The sequence below is a fragment of the Epinephelus fuscoguttatus genome, linkage group LG7, assembly GCF_011397635.1.
Source record: "Epinephelus fuscoguttatus linkage group LG7, E.fuscoguttatus.final_Chr_v1".
Classification (NCBI taxonomy): domain Eukaryota; kingdom Metazoa; phylum Chordata; class Actinopteri; order Perciformes; family Serranidae; genus Epinephelus; species Epinephelus fuscoguttatus.
Window position 1 is genome coordinate 28,162,304 of NC_064758.1, and position 19,260 is coordinate 28,181,563.

General features: G+C 42.5%; 1 protein-coding gene across 1 annotated transcript in view; it reads left to right on the top strand.

Moving 5' to 3' along the window:
• The window catches only part of samd10b (sterile alpha motif domain containing 10b), a 73,033-nt gene that overhangs the window by 23,521 nt on the left and 30,252 nt on the right, over positions 1-19,260 (top strand). The window contains exon 2 of the mRNA XM_049580853.1: positions 6,506-6,690. Within this exon, the coding sequence (XP_049436810.1) occupies positions 6,506-6,690 (185 nt within the window). The remainder of the gene's footprint in view (positions 1-6,505; positions 6,691-19,260) is intronic.

The following is a 19,260-nucleotide window of genomic DNA, read 5'->3' on the forward strand; positions in this document are numbered from 1 at the left end:
AATGCCAGCTCCACCTGTGTTCTGGGCTACGCTGTGCATTGTGAGCCATAATTGCCCCGCGGTTTAAATCCAGAATTCAGCCTCCATCCACATGGCTGCATATTCAGACTCTCTGCAGCTTTATTCCGATCCGCTGGCCTAAACCAAAGCAGACAGGGATTATACAGATGTGTGGATATGTGAATCCTCATGCTGGCATCGTGAGTCACATTCACGTATGCATGAGCATTCGCCGACAAACACAATCATACACACAGATTTAGTTGGCGTTTCTCCTCGTTTGTGTCCTGATGAGAGTTGGTGTGTTGTTATCTTCAATCGGCCTGCGTCGTGGACGTCCACTGTTTACTCCCATTTCCCTATCTGCGTGTTCCTGACGCTGATGGCTTGTGAGAGGTAAACCTCAGCCCCAGCCTGTGCGACAGTGTCTCATGTCAGAGTGGGTAATAGACTGCAATGCATCATGGGAAAAGCCCCTGGGGTGCTGGGTTTTATATTTATTTTTAAAGCTGCAACCAGAATTCTTCTTCTCTGGTCTTTCAAAATGGAGTAATTTCATGGCTCATTCCAGGGGTTAAGACAGGGTCTGGTGGAGTGGAAGAGTTGTAAATAGCCTCTCGCTTTACCCCCAACATACTATAGGACCAACAAATCTGGATCATTGGTAGATGTTTGAGACATAGTGGGAGCTGGCAGCATCGGCCTGTTTGATGCTATATTTAGGACTTCAGGTTTAATGTGTTACACAGGCATGAAATCACTGCATGATGAAGTTTCACCCCCTTGCAGATTACAGAGGAACGAGGGAGGCTGGGATTTTTTTTCACCCTCTGCTTTCATATAAAACTTGGACTGCAAATAGAAATTTTATCTTTGAGTTGAATAAGAGGTGCTCAGTAGGGATGGAGTTGATGCCAATATCACGCTGCTGAAATACACCACGGTACCCTCTCTATGATGCCTGAAATAAGGTGGATTAGCCAGACCACTAGCCTCATCCTCCGTACAAGCGGATACACATAAAGTTGATGCCAAGGTTATGCAAAAATCAAACTTCCACCAAAAAAAAGCCCACGCAGCAAAGTAGTCCACACGGACTAATTTAGATGCTCGCTTTTGGAGTCAAATGAGTAATGTCCAGTGATGCCATGTTAATCTACTGTGGGATTTGGCTTGGAACGACCTTCCGGGGTGCCGTACCTAACAGCTTAATTACCTTTTCAAAAGGGAATACCTCTGAGATTTAGCAGCCACTCTGCGCGGCAGATATGCTGCTCAGTCAAGAGGAGGTGATATGAGGTTACACTTCACTGGGTTGAAGCGTATTGACCTACCTACCCTCTGCACACACACTCGCGCACACATAAACACCTGTCTGACACTTTGCCCTTGATTTTGGCACCTCCACCACCAACAGCTCCCCCTCTCGCTCCCTCCACCTCTCCTCCCCTGTATGTGAGGCCAAAGTTAAAGATTCCCGAGCTTTTAAGATCGCACTACATCACGACTTCCTATTTATTTTTTATTCACTGACTCAGAAGACACATATCATGCTTTTTTCTCGCTTTTCACCCTGCCTCCACTTCTCCCACCCTTCATCATCCCTCGTCTCCTCTCCCCTCTCGCGACTGGAGGTGATAAAAGTCAACGGCAAGGGCAGCGAGATAATACAACACCAGTTAGTGACAAATAGGACAGAGGAGATTTGGCAGTTGTCCAGGCTGATCAAAAGCATGTTGAGACAGACAAAGAAAGGTGACAGATAACCCCTCCTGCCGAAGGGGATGGTAATCACTCCTGAACATAAAAATCTATTTAAAAACACAGCGAGATCCACGGCTAAATCCTCTGATGCAGTCCCGTTTAGAATATATATTGCATTTTCTTTGCCATTGTAAAAGCAGTCGGCAGACAACGTAATTTCCAAAGAGATGTGAATTCGATGGTATGTATATTTAATCACTTTTGGGTGATTCTAAATTCTCAGCTGTCCCGTGCCAGGAGGTTAAGTCTACCAAGTCTAATGAAGCTTGCAGAATGAGCGCTCTGTCTTCGTTTTATGACTGCTGAAGGTGGCAAGGTCTGGCGACATGGCAGAGATTGAGATTTCAGTGGAACTGGGAAGTCATTTTCCTCATCTACAAAGTGATGTCCATAAAGTGTAGGGTGGTCTCTGTCTAATAATAGGAAAGCTCTGTCTTTAACAGCTTGTGAAATGAAGTTGTTTCGTGGTCTATTAACGCGTCCCTGCCTCCTCTCTGAGCTCGTCTACCTTGCCACAGTTTACTGTCAGTTTGCATGGATCCAGTGCTAATTTACAGTACCCCTCTCCTGTCTCTTTTTCTTGTCTGCCCTGCTCTTGCTTTTGCGTTTTCTCTTGTCTCTCTCTGCGAGATTGGCAGGTCTTTAGGGTTGCAAGGCGCTTAGCTTCCCACGTTTCTTCCTCCTGTCTCCTCCCCCTCAGTCTGACTGGCAGTAATTACATCAGGGCTGGGCTCGGTTTGTCCCAACGACCCCGAAGACCTGACAACCAGAAAAAGACAACGCTGAAAGAGGGAGTGAGCAGGAAAAGAAGGGGAACAAGAAAGATACTGCTGCGGAATATACAAAAGTGATGGCATACAGAAACGGGGAAGCGGGAGCGCTGAGAGAGAAAGCGGGCATACGAAGGCAGAAAAGGTTACACATCAGTGATTCCTGACAGGCCTTTCTTTTTTTTCATCTCCACCCTCTTTTTCATTCCTCCATCATGGCTGTGTGAACTCTGTATTCACTTGAACACACGTCTGCGTTGAGAATAAGTGCCCACCTCCCAGCTGCAACCAAGATTCCCACAAGCTTCGGCTGTCTTGCAGCAGCTCTCAGTGGTCTGTAGTTTTAAAATGGGAATAGTCCTGGAAGGATTGTTTACACTTGTTGGTGAAAGGAATCACGGGGCTTGTTTTGCTTGTTTTTACTTCCATTTTTTGACAGCGTGTATCTCAGTTACATCTTCACCAGGTATGGGTAGATAGTGCATGATCATAGGGCTGAAAATCACCTATAGAAAGCAGCATAATAAGGAGAAAAATGGATGAACAAGTTGGAGAAAGACTTTATATAACCTAATACGTTCAAATAAATCCAATCTCTCCTTCTTTTAAATCTGGTCCCCAAGGAGGAGAGAGGAAAAGAAATTAAGAAGTCATTCAGGAGATGAAATGAGGCTTTTCTCAAAGAATTCTCTGACATTGTTCTGTTGTTAAGAGACTTTTTTCACATTTAAAAGCAATGAATGCAACATTTATTATGCCTTGTTCCACTTTTAGCCCTTTCATCAGTAATTCCGTCTCCGTCTCAATGACTGCGTTTACACGCACACACGCTTCAGGGGATTTTAGGGAGAAATCCAGTTGACGTTGGAAATTGAGGGGCGCCTCACACGCACTGCGAAGCTGCATTTACTTACAGCTTGTTAGTAAGAATAAAGAGTTCTCCTCTGACATACTTTTTAACCAGCAGTGGCATATTCAATGTACATTTATCCTTTATGATGCTGCAACTGTAAGTTATTTATTCTAGGTTCCGTTTTGATTGGACTTGACTTGCCTGAAGTGAATACATGATATACAATGGGCTCCAAGTGACTTGTTTTGTAAATTTAAGTACCTTTGTGAAAACAGGAAGAATGCAGGCTATTTGCAATCTTCAAGTTTCTAGTAGGATATTCCTAAACTAACAGAAAGAGGTTTGGAAGAAAATAAAAGGTTTTGTAATACATGTCATGGCAACCACCTTGTCGAGAACAGGAAGAAGTACCTGCCGAAATATTTTGTAAACCACCCGTCCTTGTTTAAAGCTATTATTGCACACAGATAATCCAAGGACGAGACGTAAACTAGGTGCTTTCTTATAGTAATATTCTGCTCCTCTTTAAATGACTCAGTTTGTGCCATACCACGTTTGTGGTCTAGAATAAATAACTCTGAATCTGAAACTAAATATTATGTTTCTGCTGCCCAAATTTAGCTTAATCAGGTTGCTCTTAAGAATACTTCACCCACAAAATGAACATTTATATGTCAGTTAGTCACGCCTTGTTATCTTGACTGCAGTGATGCAAGTGTTGTGGCGGACCGTCGTGAGAGGGAGCTGAGCCAGAAGGCAAAGCTTTCAATTTATTGGTCCATCTACGTCCCAACCCTCATCTATGTTCATGAGCTCTGGGTAGTGACCAACAGAATGAGACTGTGGATACAAGCGGCCGAAATGAGTTTCCTCCGTGGGGTGGCTCAGACATCCAGAGGGAGCTCAGAGTAGAGCTGCTGCTCCTTTGCGTCGAAAGGGGTCAGTTGAGGTGGTTCGGGCATCTGATCAGGATGCCTCCTCGGTGCCTCCAGTTAGAGGTGTTTCGGGCACGTCCCACTGGTAGGAGGCCCTGGGGTAGATCCAGAACACGCTGGAGGGATTATATAACTCATCTGGCCTGGGAACATTTTGGGGTCCCCCAGGAGGAGCTGGGGAAAGGGACATCTGAAATACTTTGCTCAGCCTGCTGCCCCCACAACCCAGCTTGGATAAGCAGTTGAATATGAATGGATGGATGTTATGTTGGATTTGTGAAGAAATCTTTGAGTGTGCCTGCACAGAAAACGGTGCATCACGTTTAAAAACGAGAAAACTATATCACAAAACTATATCAAATCATCTGTGTACAAACTCACTGAAGTCATATTCCAAGTGTCATTTCTCCAGTCATTAGCTCAGCACTTCTCAAACACTTGCATTTGAACTAAAGCCTTAGTATTTGAAAATGAACTGAAAGTGAAACTTATCCATGCTCCCTACAAAGCCAGGCTCCAATACAAGCAACGATCTCCAAGACTGAAAAATGAAGCTAATGTGTAAGTGCCAAAAACTGCAGTTCATCAATTGGCCACTTGAGGCTGGCTCCAACACAGAGTCAATCCTCACTGACCCCCATGTTAAAATGCCCAACTTTATAGCAGAAATAAACATGTTTACAGCCTGGTACAAAAATCATTTTTGGTCTCTATAGCTAATTGGTGACAACTGTACAGGTGGTGGATTTTTTATAACTCACCCATTTACATTTAATCAAGACCCAAAGTTCCACATAATTATGGGCAGCTGGAGTGACAGGCTGTCTCTTGCCCAAATATGATCGCTTCTGGCTCAAAAAAACAAGATGGCAGAGACCAAAATGCAGAACTCAAGGCTTCGAAACAGCAGTCCACAAACCAATGGGTGCCATCACTGTAGCTACATCCATTATTTTATACAGTCTATGCTCCAATACTAAGGTTTTTTAGTGAAAGTACATGTGTTTGGGAAGTACTGAGCACATGACTGGATAAATGAGACTTGGATAAAACTACATGAGTTGCATTAGAGTTTCTAAACAGAGGTTTTGATATGTTTTGCTGTTGTTAAACTTGGTCTACTGTCAATCAATATATCAAGATGTTTGCCCGTTTCTTTGGAGGCATGCAAGAGAAAGAAAGTTTTCTTAACAGATTCAAGGTAGCACGGCTTGACTAATTGATTTACAAATCATTTTGTGGGTGACGTGTTCTTTTAACAGCTGAGGAATGGCTTTCTTGTTTACATGACATTCACAAAAACAAGTTCCTGCAGAAAGCTGACAGCAACCAGGATGCTTAAGTGTCGCTATCTGTGTTTCACTTTCTGTTGTGCACCCTCATGACCCTTCCTGCTCCCCTCCTCTGTCTCCTCTCTGTTGTGTCTGGCTGACGCGCAGTCAAATCCTCTTTAATTCACATTACTAATAAATTAGTGCAGGGGTAAGAGGAGCGGTGGCTTTGTTTGTCCCCTTACAAATGCACCCACTGTCACAGATGACCAAGCACAGTACAGTAGCCTGTTCACTGGATGTGAACTGCAGAAGATGCCCTGTGGCTCTTACAGAGCTGTACTCTGACCCTGCATTGACAACGTGTCTGCTTCGCTGTCTCACGGCTAACACTCACTCCTGGGAGGAAAGGAGGGAAGGACAGAGAGAGAGAGGGAGAGAGAGAGAGAGAGAGAGAGAGAGAGAGAGAGAGAGAGAGAAGAATAAAAAAAATATTCATGATGCAGGATTTAAATAATCAGGACTAATCTGGCAAGAGAGACACAATTCCAAAAACCATGCGCTGCCTCTGTGAATATGCACTCAGCATAATTGGAGATCACAGTGGAGTAGCACTGCTGCCACCACCATCACCAAAACAGCCATCTGTTTGTAGCTGTATGAGAGTCAGTACACAAAGCATGTAATCTGGAGTGAATGCAGCCTGTTAAGCTCTTAGAGGATTATCAATTATTTATTTTGTTAGGTTTTTTTAGGTGTTCCTGTTGCTCAAAACATAGACAATGTGTATGCATGCCCCTTAAACAAAGACAAAACAAAGTGAGTACTTATCAGTGTCTTTCTTCTCCCTCTGCTTGTCTCTTTCTGTCTTTCCTCTCCTCTTCTTCTTTCTCCCTCTCTCTCTCCTCTCAGCGGCGTCCAGCTTCAGTTTTTGCCGTGCCTCCCTGGAGCACACGGTGTCTGCTGAGGAGCTGAGCTACCAGCTGCCGCGTCGCGCCGGAGGCAGCAACCTGACCTGGCACGACGGCCGCGGCCAGAGGACAGCACACACACGCACCGTCAAACTCCTGCAGCAGCCAGGCACAGAGGGCATCCAGGTATAAAGACGTCCACACAAACAGGCGCAAAGCACAAAGCACTGTGGAGGAGTGTTTAATTTCACTGCAAGTGAATGACTTTCAAATGAGTTCTCGCTCAGGAAAACAGATTACAGATTGCTAGAATAAGTTGAAGCGACGAGGGACCTCTCAGGATTGGGCAGGTTGGACCATAACAAACTTGGAAAGAGAAAGAAAGCCTCAGAGGCCCGAGCCACGCTTGGTTTCACTAGTGAAGCAATCTGCTGTGAAATTCTTGCGCATAATCTGTCACTGATTTTGGATTTTTCAAAAGGAATAGATTCCTGCCACCGGGCAGTCACAGCAGCTTAGGAAAATAAAACATGTCTTTTGCCACAATTTTAAAATCTAAAAGGGAATATTTCAAGAGTTTCCACTCCAGTCACATTTTGCAGTAGCTTGGGATCAGTTCAGCCAATTCCCCCTGTGTTTTTGAGTGGTATATTTTTGTCATTTCAGTGCATAATTTGCCAGTGGAATTGGTATTTTTGTTTATTAATGAAAGAAAGGGAACTTCATTTTTTATAGTCATGCTTTAGCATTTAGTATTTTGCTCTTTATTTTTATTTGTGATCATTTTTTACACCCATTTAAGGAAATAAAAAGGCTCTTAAGGCCTCTATGATAAAACAGTGCACAATAAAGATACATAAAGACACATGTGAGGATAAATAATGCCTTGTATAACACACAAAATCCAACCAGCTGAAGCAAGGTGGAATATATAAAAAGCTGTCTGACGATAGGGGACTAGATGAACCATTTAAGATTCTGTTCATGTCTGTTAAAAGGTCGTGATTATTTTTATTCTGATTACTTTCTGCCCATTAAGATAAAACAATGACTTTGGCCGGGCAGCTGTATGCACATTATAAATGTACTGACCGCTAGTTATAATAAGTTGTACGTTAAAATTAAAGGAGCAGTGTGTACAGTAGGATTCATAGGCAACCAGCTAAAACCTCTCCCATGTGCCAAGCGTGAGCACCCACTTAGGATTCCTCCAGTGTTCTTTGTTCGGGAGGTTTTCTGTTATAGATGGTGTTTCTCTGATACTGTGCGGCTCGTCGCAGACTAACCGTTTTTTCTCTGACAACTTAATGTGTGCTCATCTTTTTTCTGACTCAGACGTTCAGGAGATTTTTACTAGGAGCTGAATTAGCCGCAGAGGTCTCCTCTTCTCCAAAATAAACAGACCAGGTGATTAAAACCGGTAAAATCACAAAATGAAGCAGAGCCATGTTAATAAAACCTCTTTATTTTGGTTATCTTGTCGAGAAGGGGCTGCTAACTATGCAAAAATGCGAACAGCCCTGTCTAGATTCAGTATTTGGTTTGTCCATTCTGGGCTACTGTAGAAACATGGCAGTGCAACATGGTGATTGTCTCAATGAAAACAGGACAATTCCTATTTTCAGGTGATTATACACTAAAGAAAAATATATTTATTATATTATATTCCATTTCTGCCACTATATCCAAGTATATCCGGCCCACTGGACCTATAATATACAGTTAACTTGCATGATGTTGTATTGAATTACATCACGGTGTTGAAATATTTTAATTAAGTACTCAGAACTTTTTAAAGTAGCTTAGTTAAGAAAACATTTTCTCCCTTAAGGGGAGCTTTGCTGTAATTTAATAATGCCCTGTGTGAATTAACTGGTAGCTCATCAAAGCTATTTACTTTCAAAGCAGTGTTTCTAACTATATGAGAGAAGGGGTAATGAAGCTGCCCTGACCTGGGTGGGTAAAACATCATATGTACACTGTGGGAGATCATCTGTTAGCATCAGAGAGACAAGTGAGAGCATTAGTGGTTCGGCATCAGTGCTGCATCTAGCTGTCAAATCTCAGTGGTACCAGGAAGTCTAATTGTTTTATCTTGTACACGATGTTGGCTGGTCTCACCTGAGCCTGTAGTGGATACCACCAGAGAGTAACTGATTATGTAATGGAGCGGCGGTACGATAGCTGTTACCTCACTACTTGTGATGTAACAGTGCTCATACAAGGGAGCACATACTGCATAGAGAATGGACTCAGAAATATACAGTTAATACCATCTGTCCCATGTGTCTAAAAATCGCATTTATTCCACAGATGTGTTTTCCCCTAAAAGCTTAGCAACAGCTTTAACAGAACTGTGTGGTATAAACACGGAATATGAAAGTCATTTCAGTGCTGGATGGCTGGTGAGGAATGCCTGCTCGGTGGCTCAATGTCTCAGCAGTATAATGTAAGCACAGCGGCATCATTGACTACCACACATCGCTCTTGTGCAAAATGGAATCCCATCTGTGCAGCACCAGCGAGAGGCAAAACAAAGAGGGGGAATAAGGATCTATTTTAAGGCATTCTGCCTGTGTTTGACCTGAAACAGCGCACGGCACAACAGCCTCCTTCCTGGCTCCTTCTCTGCACATGAAAGGGAGCAGATAGCCCAGTGGAGGTCATTTGTTTAGTCTCCCCACTGCCTTTAAGAAAGTTTGCCACAGTGAGGCTGTAAGATGTACATATGCACTGCGAGATTGCTCAATAATTCATAAAAGAGTGCCCCCTCAGCTATAACAGCTATAAAAGGCTTAATAAAAGACGAGTGGGAAGCTGTTTCCATGTGATTACACAGCGACTGGATAATTAAACCTCCTCTATACCATGAGAAGTAAGGCTCATCATTTCCTTGTGGCAACAAGCCTCTTAATGCATTATTCAACAAATGGGAGCGAAGTCCAGCTCGCTCTGATGTCTGCGTGTGTTTCTCGTGCTCACAAAAAAAAATGCAGTGTCCATTTGTGCATCTTCACCTTCAAGAATCTGTGCTCATGGGTCTGCATGTGAATGTGAATGTGTGTGTGTATGTGTGTGAATTGGCGTCTGTGCATCCAGTTCTCTCAGGAGTGATGATTAGATTATTCTCCATTACACTGGTTGTGCACACATTAGCTGTAATGAGGAAGCCAGTTAAGTGAAACACAGCTTGGCTTCTGTGTATAAGGTGGGACCTGGGGAATCTTCCTTATCTGTTTAACAAAGCTAATATAACACATTATGCACCCCTATGCAAACTGCGCACACTCACACAAATGTGTTGGAGCAGACCAGACAGTCAGGGGAGATGAGGAATAGTAACAGCAGGATGGAAACCTATATATCGGTGTTCATGCATGCACAAACATGGCTGCCATTATCCAAAGATGCTCCCAGCTTGTTTTGCAATACTGACCAAGTGGGACACATAAATGTAGATCTATAATCTTGCCTATTCCCAAAGCACATGCAAAAAATATGTGCAATGTAATATTAAGCGTTTATCACTTGTTTTTATTGGAAACAGGAAAGAAAAATATTAACAAGATGGAATAATTCCATCTATTCCCTGTATGGTCCATTTTTTCAGTAATTTTCTGGAAATGACAGTTAGGCTGATTGCTGCACTCGAAGGTGAAGAAAGTGACACTTAAAACAAGTTAATTTGTGCTGTAAACAGGTGGAAAATGTCACCCCACACCTTCAGCCACCGACTCAGTGTGGTTTAAATGTTTTGTCAAAGTGGAAACAGACACTTTTAAACTCCCCCCATCTCCACACGCATTTCCATGTGGTATTATTTTTGGCACAGCTGTCATAAAGACAACCAGATTGCTTTCCTATTTCCTCACAGCCTATCAAGTACCAGCAACACAGGGCACACTGCGTTTTGTTTTTCACAGTTGTGCTGGTTGTTTCACTGTCTGCCATTTCTGCTGCTGGGGATAATAATGACAAAGAACACAGGGTGATTACGTTTACATGCACACTGATGCCAAACTTGACAATATTTTGAATTTGGTATGGGTCATATAAACAGCATAGTAGGTCTTATTCTGAATGTAGCATTTTCTGATTATGACATGTGGGATATGCTGGCATTATCTGGATGTATACGGCACATTTGGAATATGTTTTTTCAGCAGTTTGCAACACATAGCCTTTTGCCTTTTTATGGTCAGCTCTGTGTGTTGTACACAAACTAACTAGTCCAATATGATGCCCGAAAGAAAAGCTCACATTTTTGGTCAAAAGAAGAAACACATGTACTTTAAACATTATCAAAGACTTGGATATCAGCAAGGTTTTGGATCTGTGCAAGCATCACGACGCCAACCTCTTTAAGAAGATGGTTAAAGGAATGAAAGCGGGAGGCTGTGTTCACACATCTGAACAAGTTCACCACCAGGGGAGACCTTTGAAAAAATCCTGTTTTGACAGAATAAAGCAAAATGGCTTAAGCGGATCCAGCTGTTCCACTTCTCCATATTTTGACATGATAAACAACATGTTAGGACACGTTAATCGGAGTATGCACAGCTGCATGTAAGCAAAAATATTAGCGGAATATTCATTTTCATTTGCTGTGTGAACAGTTCAGCCAGAATATTGTCATTTTCTAAATAAAAGCAAAAAACAGATTATTTTGTGCATGTAAACATCTACATCAATAATTACTGGTAGCTTGGATTAACTAATAGCCACCATGAAAAGCACTGGTCCCTTCCTGTTGTAGTTAAGCAGTGGTTAACGCACTTCTTTTGTGCCGTAAATCGAGCCTTCATTTTCCCGGGAGATCGTGGCAGACAGAAAGCAAGGCTTATAGTGACCTAATCTAAATGTTAATGGTGTCGTTATTCTATAGCCATTAGATTTACTTCATAATGATAAGTTAAGCAAAACAACTTGTCTATTTCCACTTTAAATCAGAGGTTATCTACTCATTTGTGTTGTTAAATTACTGCAGGTGGACCTGCCTGCAGACCTATACACTAATAGGATTTTTCCAAATAATGACTCCTTGTGTACTTGGTGCACCGTCTGTGCCATCCTTGAATTAGCTGTTGTTTGGGTAGCCAGATGGGGTGAGGGGAGGGGTTTGTGGGTGGCTCATTTTGCTGTCTGACACACAGCTTGTGGGTGAACCTTTAGATGAGACTGGGGAATAGGTGGAATAACAAAGACACAATTTAGGAAGTAAGAGCAAGCCATTGTGCCTTCTTTCCCTACGTCAGATGCAAGCCTGTTACAGGAAGTGAGGCCCTTATTCAGTAATTTGCCATGCAGGGTTGGCAAACAGTCTGTGATTATTTTTCCCACCTCATTACAGAGCACAGTGACTGACCTCAGCTGACATCAACACATGGCAGTGGACTAACAGAGAAAACACATGAATGTACCACAAAAAGCCTTCAAACTTTGATCACTTCTTCTAAAGACATGAATGAGATACACCATAAGTTTTTTAGTGTGGCTGTTTCCAGTTGAGCTCATAATTCAAGCCTCTAATTGAATTCGTCGACACATTCTCACTCCCAGATCATTACATATGGCTGTTTGGTCAGTGGAGTTTGATGTCCACATATTACATGGTAGGTATTCTGAGTGCGTCTAATGTTGGCGTCCTGGAATGCTATGTCTCTTACACGTATTTTGTCTTTTCCGTTCTCACGGGAAATGTACAGTTTCTGCTCGTTAGATGCATACAGTCCTCTTCAAAACAAAGTTAAATCATCAGGAAAACTCATCATATTTACATTTATATTGGTATGCAACAAAAGCACATGGTTAAGTTTAGGCAAAAACATCATGGTTTGGCTCGATGTTCATACAGAAAGCGAACCCTGGCCTTCTGAAAGTCCGGTCTGGTGTTGTTGGATCAATCCAACACCCCTCCCGTCCACCCAGTTGGGACTTTCCAGGTCCTTAAATTATGTTATTGTCTGGTGGCGTTTCGATCTTACACTGTCCAGTGGTGTTATTAACTGACGCCACCCGACAGCATATCGTACTAATGCGGAAAGATGCCTGTTTTTCGTAGGTGTCTGACACAGAAATGAATGAATGAAATCAATTCCAATCACTTTGATGATCCCCTAACGTTTCATGTAGCGCTATCGGTGTATCAAAAGTTTAACTTGTCCAATAGTTGGGTTAACGACCAAAAACCTGCAAAACTAATGACATTTGCTCTCCGCTATTCAGCGCTTATTAAGAAATGTTAGCATGCTAACACAATAAGTGAACGTGTTAAACATAATACAGCTTAAAGTGGAAATAGACAAGATTTTGCCCTAACTAATCTCTGAGAAACAAATATTGATTGCGCAACGTAATGGCTGTAGAACAGTGACACCATCAGTGTTTAGACTGGTTCCTTTTAAGCTTGCTTTCACTGTGCAGTTCTGTCTGTCCCTGGGTGTGATTTCCTGGTAAAACGAAGGCTTGATTTACGGCCCAAAGGAAGAGCATCAACCATTGCACAACCAAAACAGGAAGAAGACAGAATCTTTGTTTCCCCCTGTAGCTATCAGTATCTATTGCTAGTTACCAAAGAGTGTCATTGTAAGTTCTTTGCAGTTACCAATGGCAGACACTGGGAAAACCTGTGTGCAGTGTGTCCTCTGTTGCTGGTTGTTGCAAGGCTGTGAGTGGTCCTGCTGTCTTTGCAACACAACAATGATATATAGGCTTGTGCTGTATAGCCTCACAAAACAAGGAGAATGGCTGTACATTATTAGTCTTGTTATGATATGTATCCCTTTAATTGATCACCATCACACAAGTAGATTACTTGTTACTTGAATCATTAGGGAAATGTTTTATTCTTTCTTCGTCTTATTGATTGATGGAGCAGCTGTCACTTGTTTCAATAGAACCATTGAGACTGTCCTCACTGGAGAAATGACAGCATGGGTGGTTTGTTCAAAAACCTTAAAACAACTTGTGTTTTTCTGACAAGCGACCTCTTGTCATGCAAATAATGATTGTCGTCTTTCAGAAGGAAAGGCGAAATTAGTGTGATGTTTTTTTTACACCGCCACAAAACCTCTTAGGGAGGAGGTCATGTGGGTGGCTGGATGTACAAAGTGAGTGACTTTGACACCAGTGGCTGTGGTTAGCATCACATCTCCTTGCAACAGACAGCAGTGGTTTGTTGTTGGTTTTCCTGTAACGCTGATCATCTGTAACCTTAACTTTAATTTGCCTAAAGTTAATCAGACTTTAACCACAAAGGTGGCGGATCAGACAACCCTCATATTTTTGTAACTGTCAAACATGACTTGCTTGCTGTCATCCTGAAGTGCTGGCACTTTATGGGAGCATTGCTGATGGCTGCGTCGGTGCGGTGATGATGCAGCGGAGAACAGAGTTTTGAGAGACACAGTAGAGAGAAAAACACAAGAGCTGCTGGGCACTGAGGCAGAAATGCTTCAGCCTGTATTGTCCTTGTCCTGCCACTCAGTGATGTGTTGCTCTGTCCGAGACATATGTTTGACTCATGCTAAATAGAGAGCTTTGTGAAAATCCCATCTGGCCCTTTGTCCTCCCACTGAGAGCCCGCTCGCATTCGCATGAGTGCAAGACATTTACAAACTGCGAGTCCCGAGGACAACCAAAGGCAGATCTGTGCGAAGCTAACGGAGGCTGACAGTTCGCACACACTCTCCTGCACAAGAAGACACTCAGAAAAGCTCGCACATAAACATTTTCCGAATCACAGTGACACGCTCAAACACACATATGCACAAGGCTAGACTGAGCAGTGGGAGACACAGGGGTGCTAAATGATGCAACGAAAATGGCCAGGGACAAGGGGGAGGATTCGGTGTTACTGAGAGGAATGAGGGATGAGATGAGATGAGAAGTGGGGGACAGAGGTGAGAAGCAGATATGAAGAATCACGTGTCAGGATCTGTCAGGGTCTTTGGGATTGGAGAGACAAATGGAAGATCTGATTCCATACCGACAGCAGAGCAAGAGATGGATCGGCACAGTAGATGCGGAGATGGAAAGAGAGAGTTGTTAGGTTAGACAGCAGAGCATACAGTGGAGATAGAGGAGGAGTGTTCAGTAACCTGTGGAAAAATGAAGTGACAGCAAGAAAAGAGGCAGAGAAGAGAGGGAAAGGCAGGTGTGAGCTACAGTACATGATGTACAGATTATCAAACAGAGATTCACTCACTCAAACACACACACACGTACACACACAGATATTTACTGCTAATTGGCGTAGCATCATTGATCAATGTCAGGCTGGGTGTGGATGTGCAGAGACAGAGGCAGCCATCGGAAGAGAGGCGTTATCGGTCACAAAGAGTGAATTTTAAGGATTCCCCACGCTCCCCTGACTTTTGGCTAATCCCTGATCCAGTTACACTGAGAGGCAGGGCATGCACTCGCACTCACAAACACACACACACACACACACACACACACACACACACACAGAAATACAGGCACATAAATGGGCAGAAAGTATCTTGGTGTGCAGAAGGCAGAAGAAAGATCGAAGGGAGGAAACAAGAGAGAGGGAGGACGGAGGGGGGGAAGAGGGAGGGTGTCAGGCAGGCAGAGGATAAAATTTATGAGGAGCAAGTAAAGGGGGGGATAAGAGACATGATAGAACAAAGTAAGCAGGGAAGGACAAATAAGCTGTTCGAGGATACAAACAGAATGATCAATAGAGAGGTGCAGAGAAGAAAGTCAGAGTCTGTGGACTAGGAAGTGAAAAAGGATCTGAGGAAGCAGGAGGACAGGGAATAACACAAAGACAGAACTCATCTTGCTGAATATATTGCGACACCTTAAAATAGCATATTAGCTCATTGTAATTTATTTTAATTTATTGGGTGCCTTTGCATTAATTTCCATGAAGATGAAGTTATAGTATAAATTAAAAGAACAGGTCAACATTCTGGGTCAATGAAAGAATTATATGAGGAGATACTACCCTTGTACACCAAATGTGAAGCTACAGTCAGCAGCCATTAGCTCAAAGCTCAGTATAGAGAGCAGGAAACAGCTAGCCTGGTTGTGGCCATGAGGTATAATATACTTCTCTCACCTGCACCGTTAAAGCTTATGTTATGTTATATATTAATCAGGAAGGGCGCGATCATGTGACCAATGCACCGACGGTAGTAAAAAAAGAAGTAGTCTGCATTAGGCAGCAGGTTGGGGGAGTGGATGGGTCGCAAAACAAGACTTTCCCATCCGTCCTTTCCCCCAGGAGGCCTGTGGTCAATACCATGTAAAACCAAGTGAACTTTAAATTGATTAAAGGTATGTTGTCATTATTTTTATTTTCCTAAACCTAATCAAAGGAACTCAGTTTGCTTAAACCTAACCTATGTAACTTTGAATTAAGAAAATAACATTATTCATGGGATGTTAATTTGTTGTTATTATACAAACCGTTGTATTAGGATACATTAACCTTAGTGTAAAAATAACAAGTTCCGGTTTTATGTGGGTTATGTGCGGGACTATTTCTTGGACAGGTGCAGTGACTTCCTGGTTGCCTGGTGATGTCATTTTTTTGTACAGATTAAACAAAGATATTGTAACATGTGAATTAGTGACGGCTACGTGCTCGAAGGCAGATTGTATTACGTTCTGACAGAGCCAGGTTTAGTCTCACATAGCCAGACCTATCTCATGCTGTGCCAGCACTGGAGAAAGGTCTGGCTGAACACAACATAATTCCACACTAAAGCAGGATTTATACTTCGCGTCAGATCGACGCTGTACCTATGGTTTAGGCTCTGTGTCAACATAGAGCCTATGCTGTAGCCTGATGTGCACCTCCCCAGAGACGTCTACAGGTTGCGATGATGCAGACCTGTCTATTTTTGTAAGCTGAAACCATTTCCCTCAGTGAAAACAAAGCTTTTATTTACTTTAATTTCACAGATAAGAAACAATTAATTTTGAAGAAACAAAATAGCATTTTAAGTCTTGCGTGTGATTTATCCTGCTTGCATATGGGTAGAGGAAATCTCCACTAATCCCTAGGCTAATTTATACAATGTAAAATGCTATAGGCTTGTGCTAATAACGTTAGCATGTTATATTTGTTTGGAGAGCGTGTTTAGTATGAGACAGTTGTTTTGTTGGTGAACCTTGTGAGTTGTAATGGAGCCAAATTATGTAACATTACCTTTGTTAAATGTTGCTGTTGTTCCTGGCTTCATATGAGCAAAGGAAAAGTCCGCTAGCCACTAGGCTAATTTATACAATGTAAAATGCCATAGGCTTGTGCTATAAACATTAGCATGCTGTATTTGTGGAGAAAATGTGTCCAGCAAAAGACAAATGTTTAGTCTGTGAGTTATAGCGAAGCTGATTTGTGTACATGTTTGAAATTGTCTCTATTAAGCCATGTTTAATGTGTGTTTAATGTGTGTTTTGAATCAACTAAATTTTACAGCACTTCACAGAAACCCCAAAGCTGACTAGCATTTCGGAGGTGTAACTGCAGAGTGACACAGACACACTACCACACAAGTATAAATGCTCACAATGGTGGGGCCACGTGTGTAGGCTAGATCTGGCTATGTCAGACTAGTTGCAGGTAGCATCGGGGTTTTGACAACCGTAACATGTCTAAAATAGGCGGGCAATGACATGCACAGTCTACATCCTGTGAGCCAGACTAAGCTAGGTTAGTTCTGAGAGTTTTTATGCTAAGCTAAGGTAATTGGCTGTAGCTTCATATGTACTGCACAGACACAGTAAATAAACAAATTTTCCAAAAAGTTAGGCTATTTGTTGAGGGTAATTCTTTTGAAACTTGGAACTCTCGAATATTTTGATGTTAAATCAAATAAGACCTAAAATCACGTGACTTGGCCTTACTGTGCCAGCCATTTGGGTGCTGACTACAACATATCACTGCATATCTATTACCGTCCCCCTTTTTCTCTCCTTCCTTTCTGTCCTCCACCTCTCAATAGACTTCCGCTCCGTATACAGCCTCCACTTTGCTTCTGCACCCCCTCCCCACCACCTCCATCTCCCCCCTCCTCCCCTGTACGTAATGAATGAGGGAGCTCCTCCCGCTGGACAGAAGTAGGTCTCGGGAGGAGTGGAGGAGGTAGTAAAGGGTGAACAGGGACGATAGAGAACTGGCCAGAGGAGATACAGTCTGATGGATGGCCGGAGAGTGGCGGAAGAAAAGCGAGGGAGGAAGACGAGAGAAGGAGGGATGATGGGGAGCTATCATTCTATTTCCCTTCTGTCTGGCTTCTTGATGATGAAGGCCATTACTCACGCAAAGAGTACCCCACTCCCCCGCGCACTGTCTGCTTTTTCTTTTTGTCGTTTTTTGTCTGTCTTTGTTCACCCTCTCTATCTGTCTGTCATCTGTCTTTTTTTTTTTCCTGTGGAGTTTTTTTATGGCATACACTGTGCAGTTAAATAAACGTCAACAAATGTGAGTCATAAAATATTCAACAATTAATCATTACGACTTATAAGCAAAGATTTGTATCTGTTTTCCAGATTTGTTATGGCTACTAAATGATGCCGCAGTCGATCTAAAGTCATTTATTTTATTTCTTCTAAGATGATGCAATGCCATGTAGCATTTTAAAGATAAGTTATTTCAGATTGTTGGGTCATCTTTTCGGCAGCACATATACACTATTTATTGAAATTTATTTTCTCACAGGTCCCTGGATTATTATGAATCTGCCTGCTGAATTTTTAACAGCACTATCTGTAATAGTGTTGATTTATTGTATGATTTAATGTTAGGGGTTGTGGAGCCAGCAGGGAAATCTGCTCTCCTTTCCAGTTGTTAGTGCAATATACATTGGCAGCATCACGTAAGCAGCACCTGCTTGACACCCATGGCACACACAGAACACACTATACAGACAACAGAAGTGGTCCCAGTAGCAGTAACCTCTATAAACAGACATCTGCATATGTATGCAGAATCTGTAGGTAGCGATACAAGATTTTGATATTGCAAGAGTTCTGGTTTCCTTTTGTAAGACTGCCAATCACATTTGAGCGGGCTTCGGTTGCCTGTAGGTAAACAGTCCGTGTAAAGGCCAGAAAAAGGCAGAGGGCATTGGCTGAAATGCAATCTCTGAACCCACTGACTATCATCTGACAATGATTTCACTTAATATTGGCTTTTTGTTTTTTCAAATTTATCGGCATTCATATACAAATACCTTTTTTCGAGATTCACCAAAATGTTGGGTGGCCAATCAAACTGTACATGAGCTGCACGTAGCAGAGGAAGTTTTAGTCCAGATATTAGCTGGCTACATCAGATCACTGGAAATATTGGCCATTGCCCCCAGAGCCTTTATCATCATCAGATGGTAGCTGATGGGTTCCGAGATTGCACAAGTAGTGCCTATGGTATAACTGCTGTCTTCTGGAGAGTTGAAGTGCATCAGTGTTAAGAAAAAGGATTGATTCGTGCCAGCTCTGGATGATGCACATCAAGACACCACTGGTGTGTGCCCTGTTACCCAATATATCTCCTGTTGACAAATGACTTTCAAATCACATGATTTTTACACACCTTTACCTTTCTTTTGTCGTGCAACACAGTGCTCATCAAGTCCATGTCAAACACATTTGGTCCCTGCTTCAGACATGGCCTATCATGTTCTATCGTGTTTTGAATTTTGTATATTTTCTTCTTAAACTTCACAATTAAAAAGAGAGGCAAAAACTAAAATACTCCTGCCTGTATCACCAACACTCACA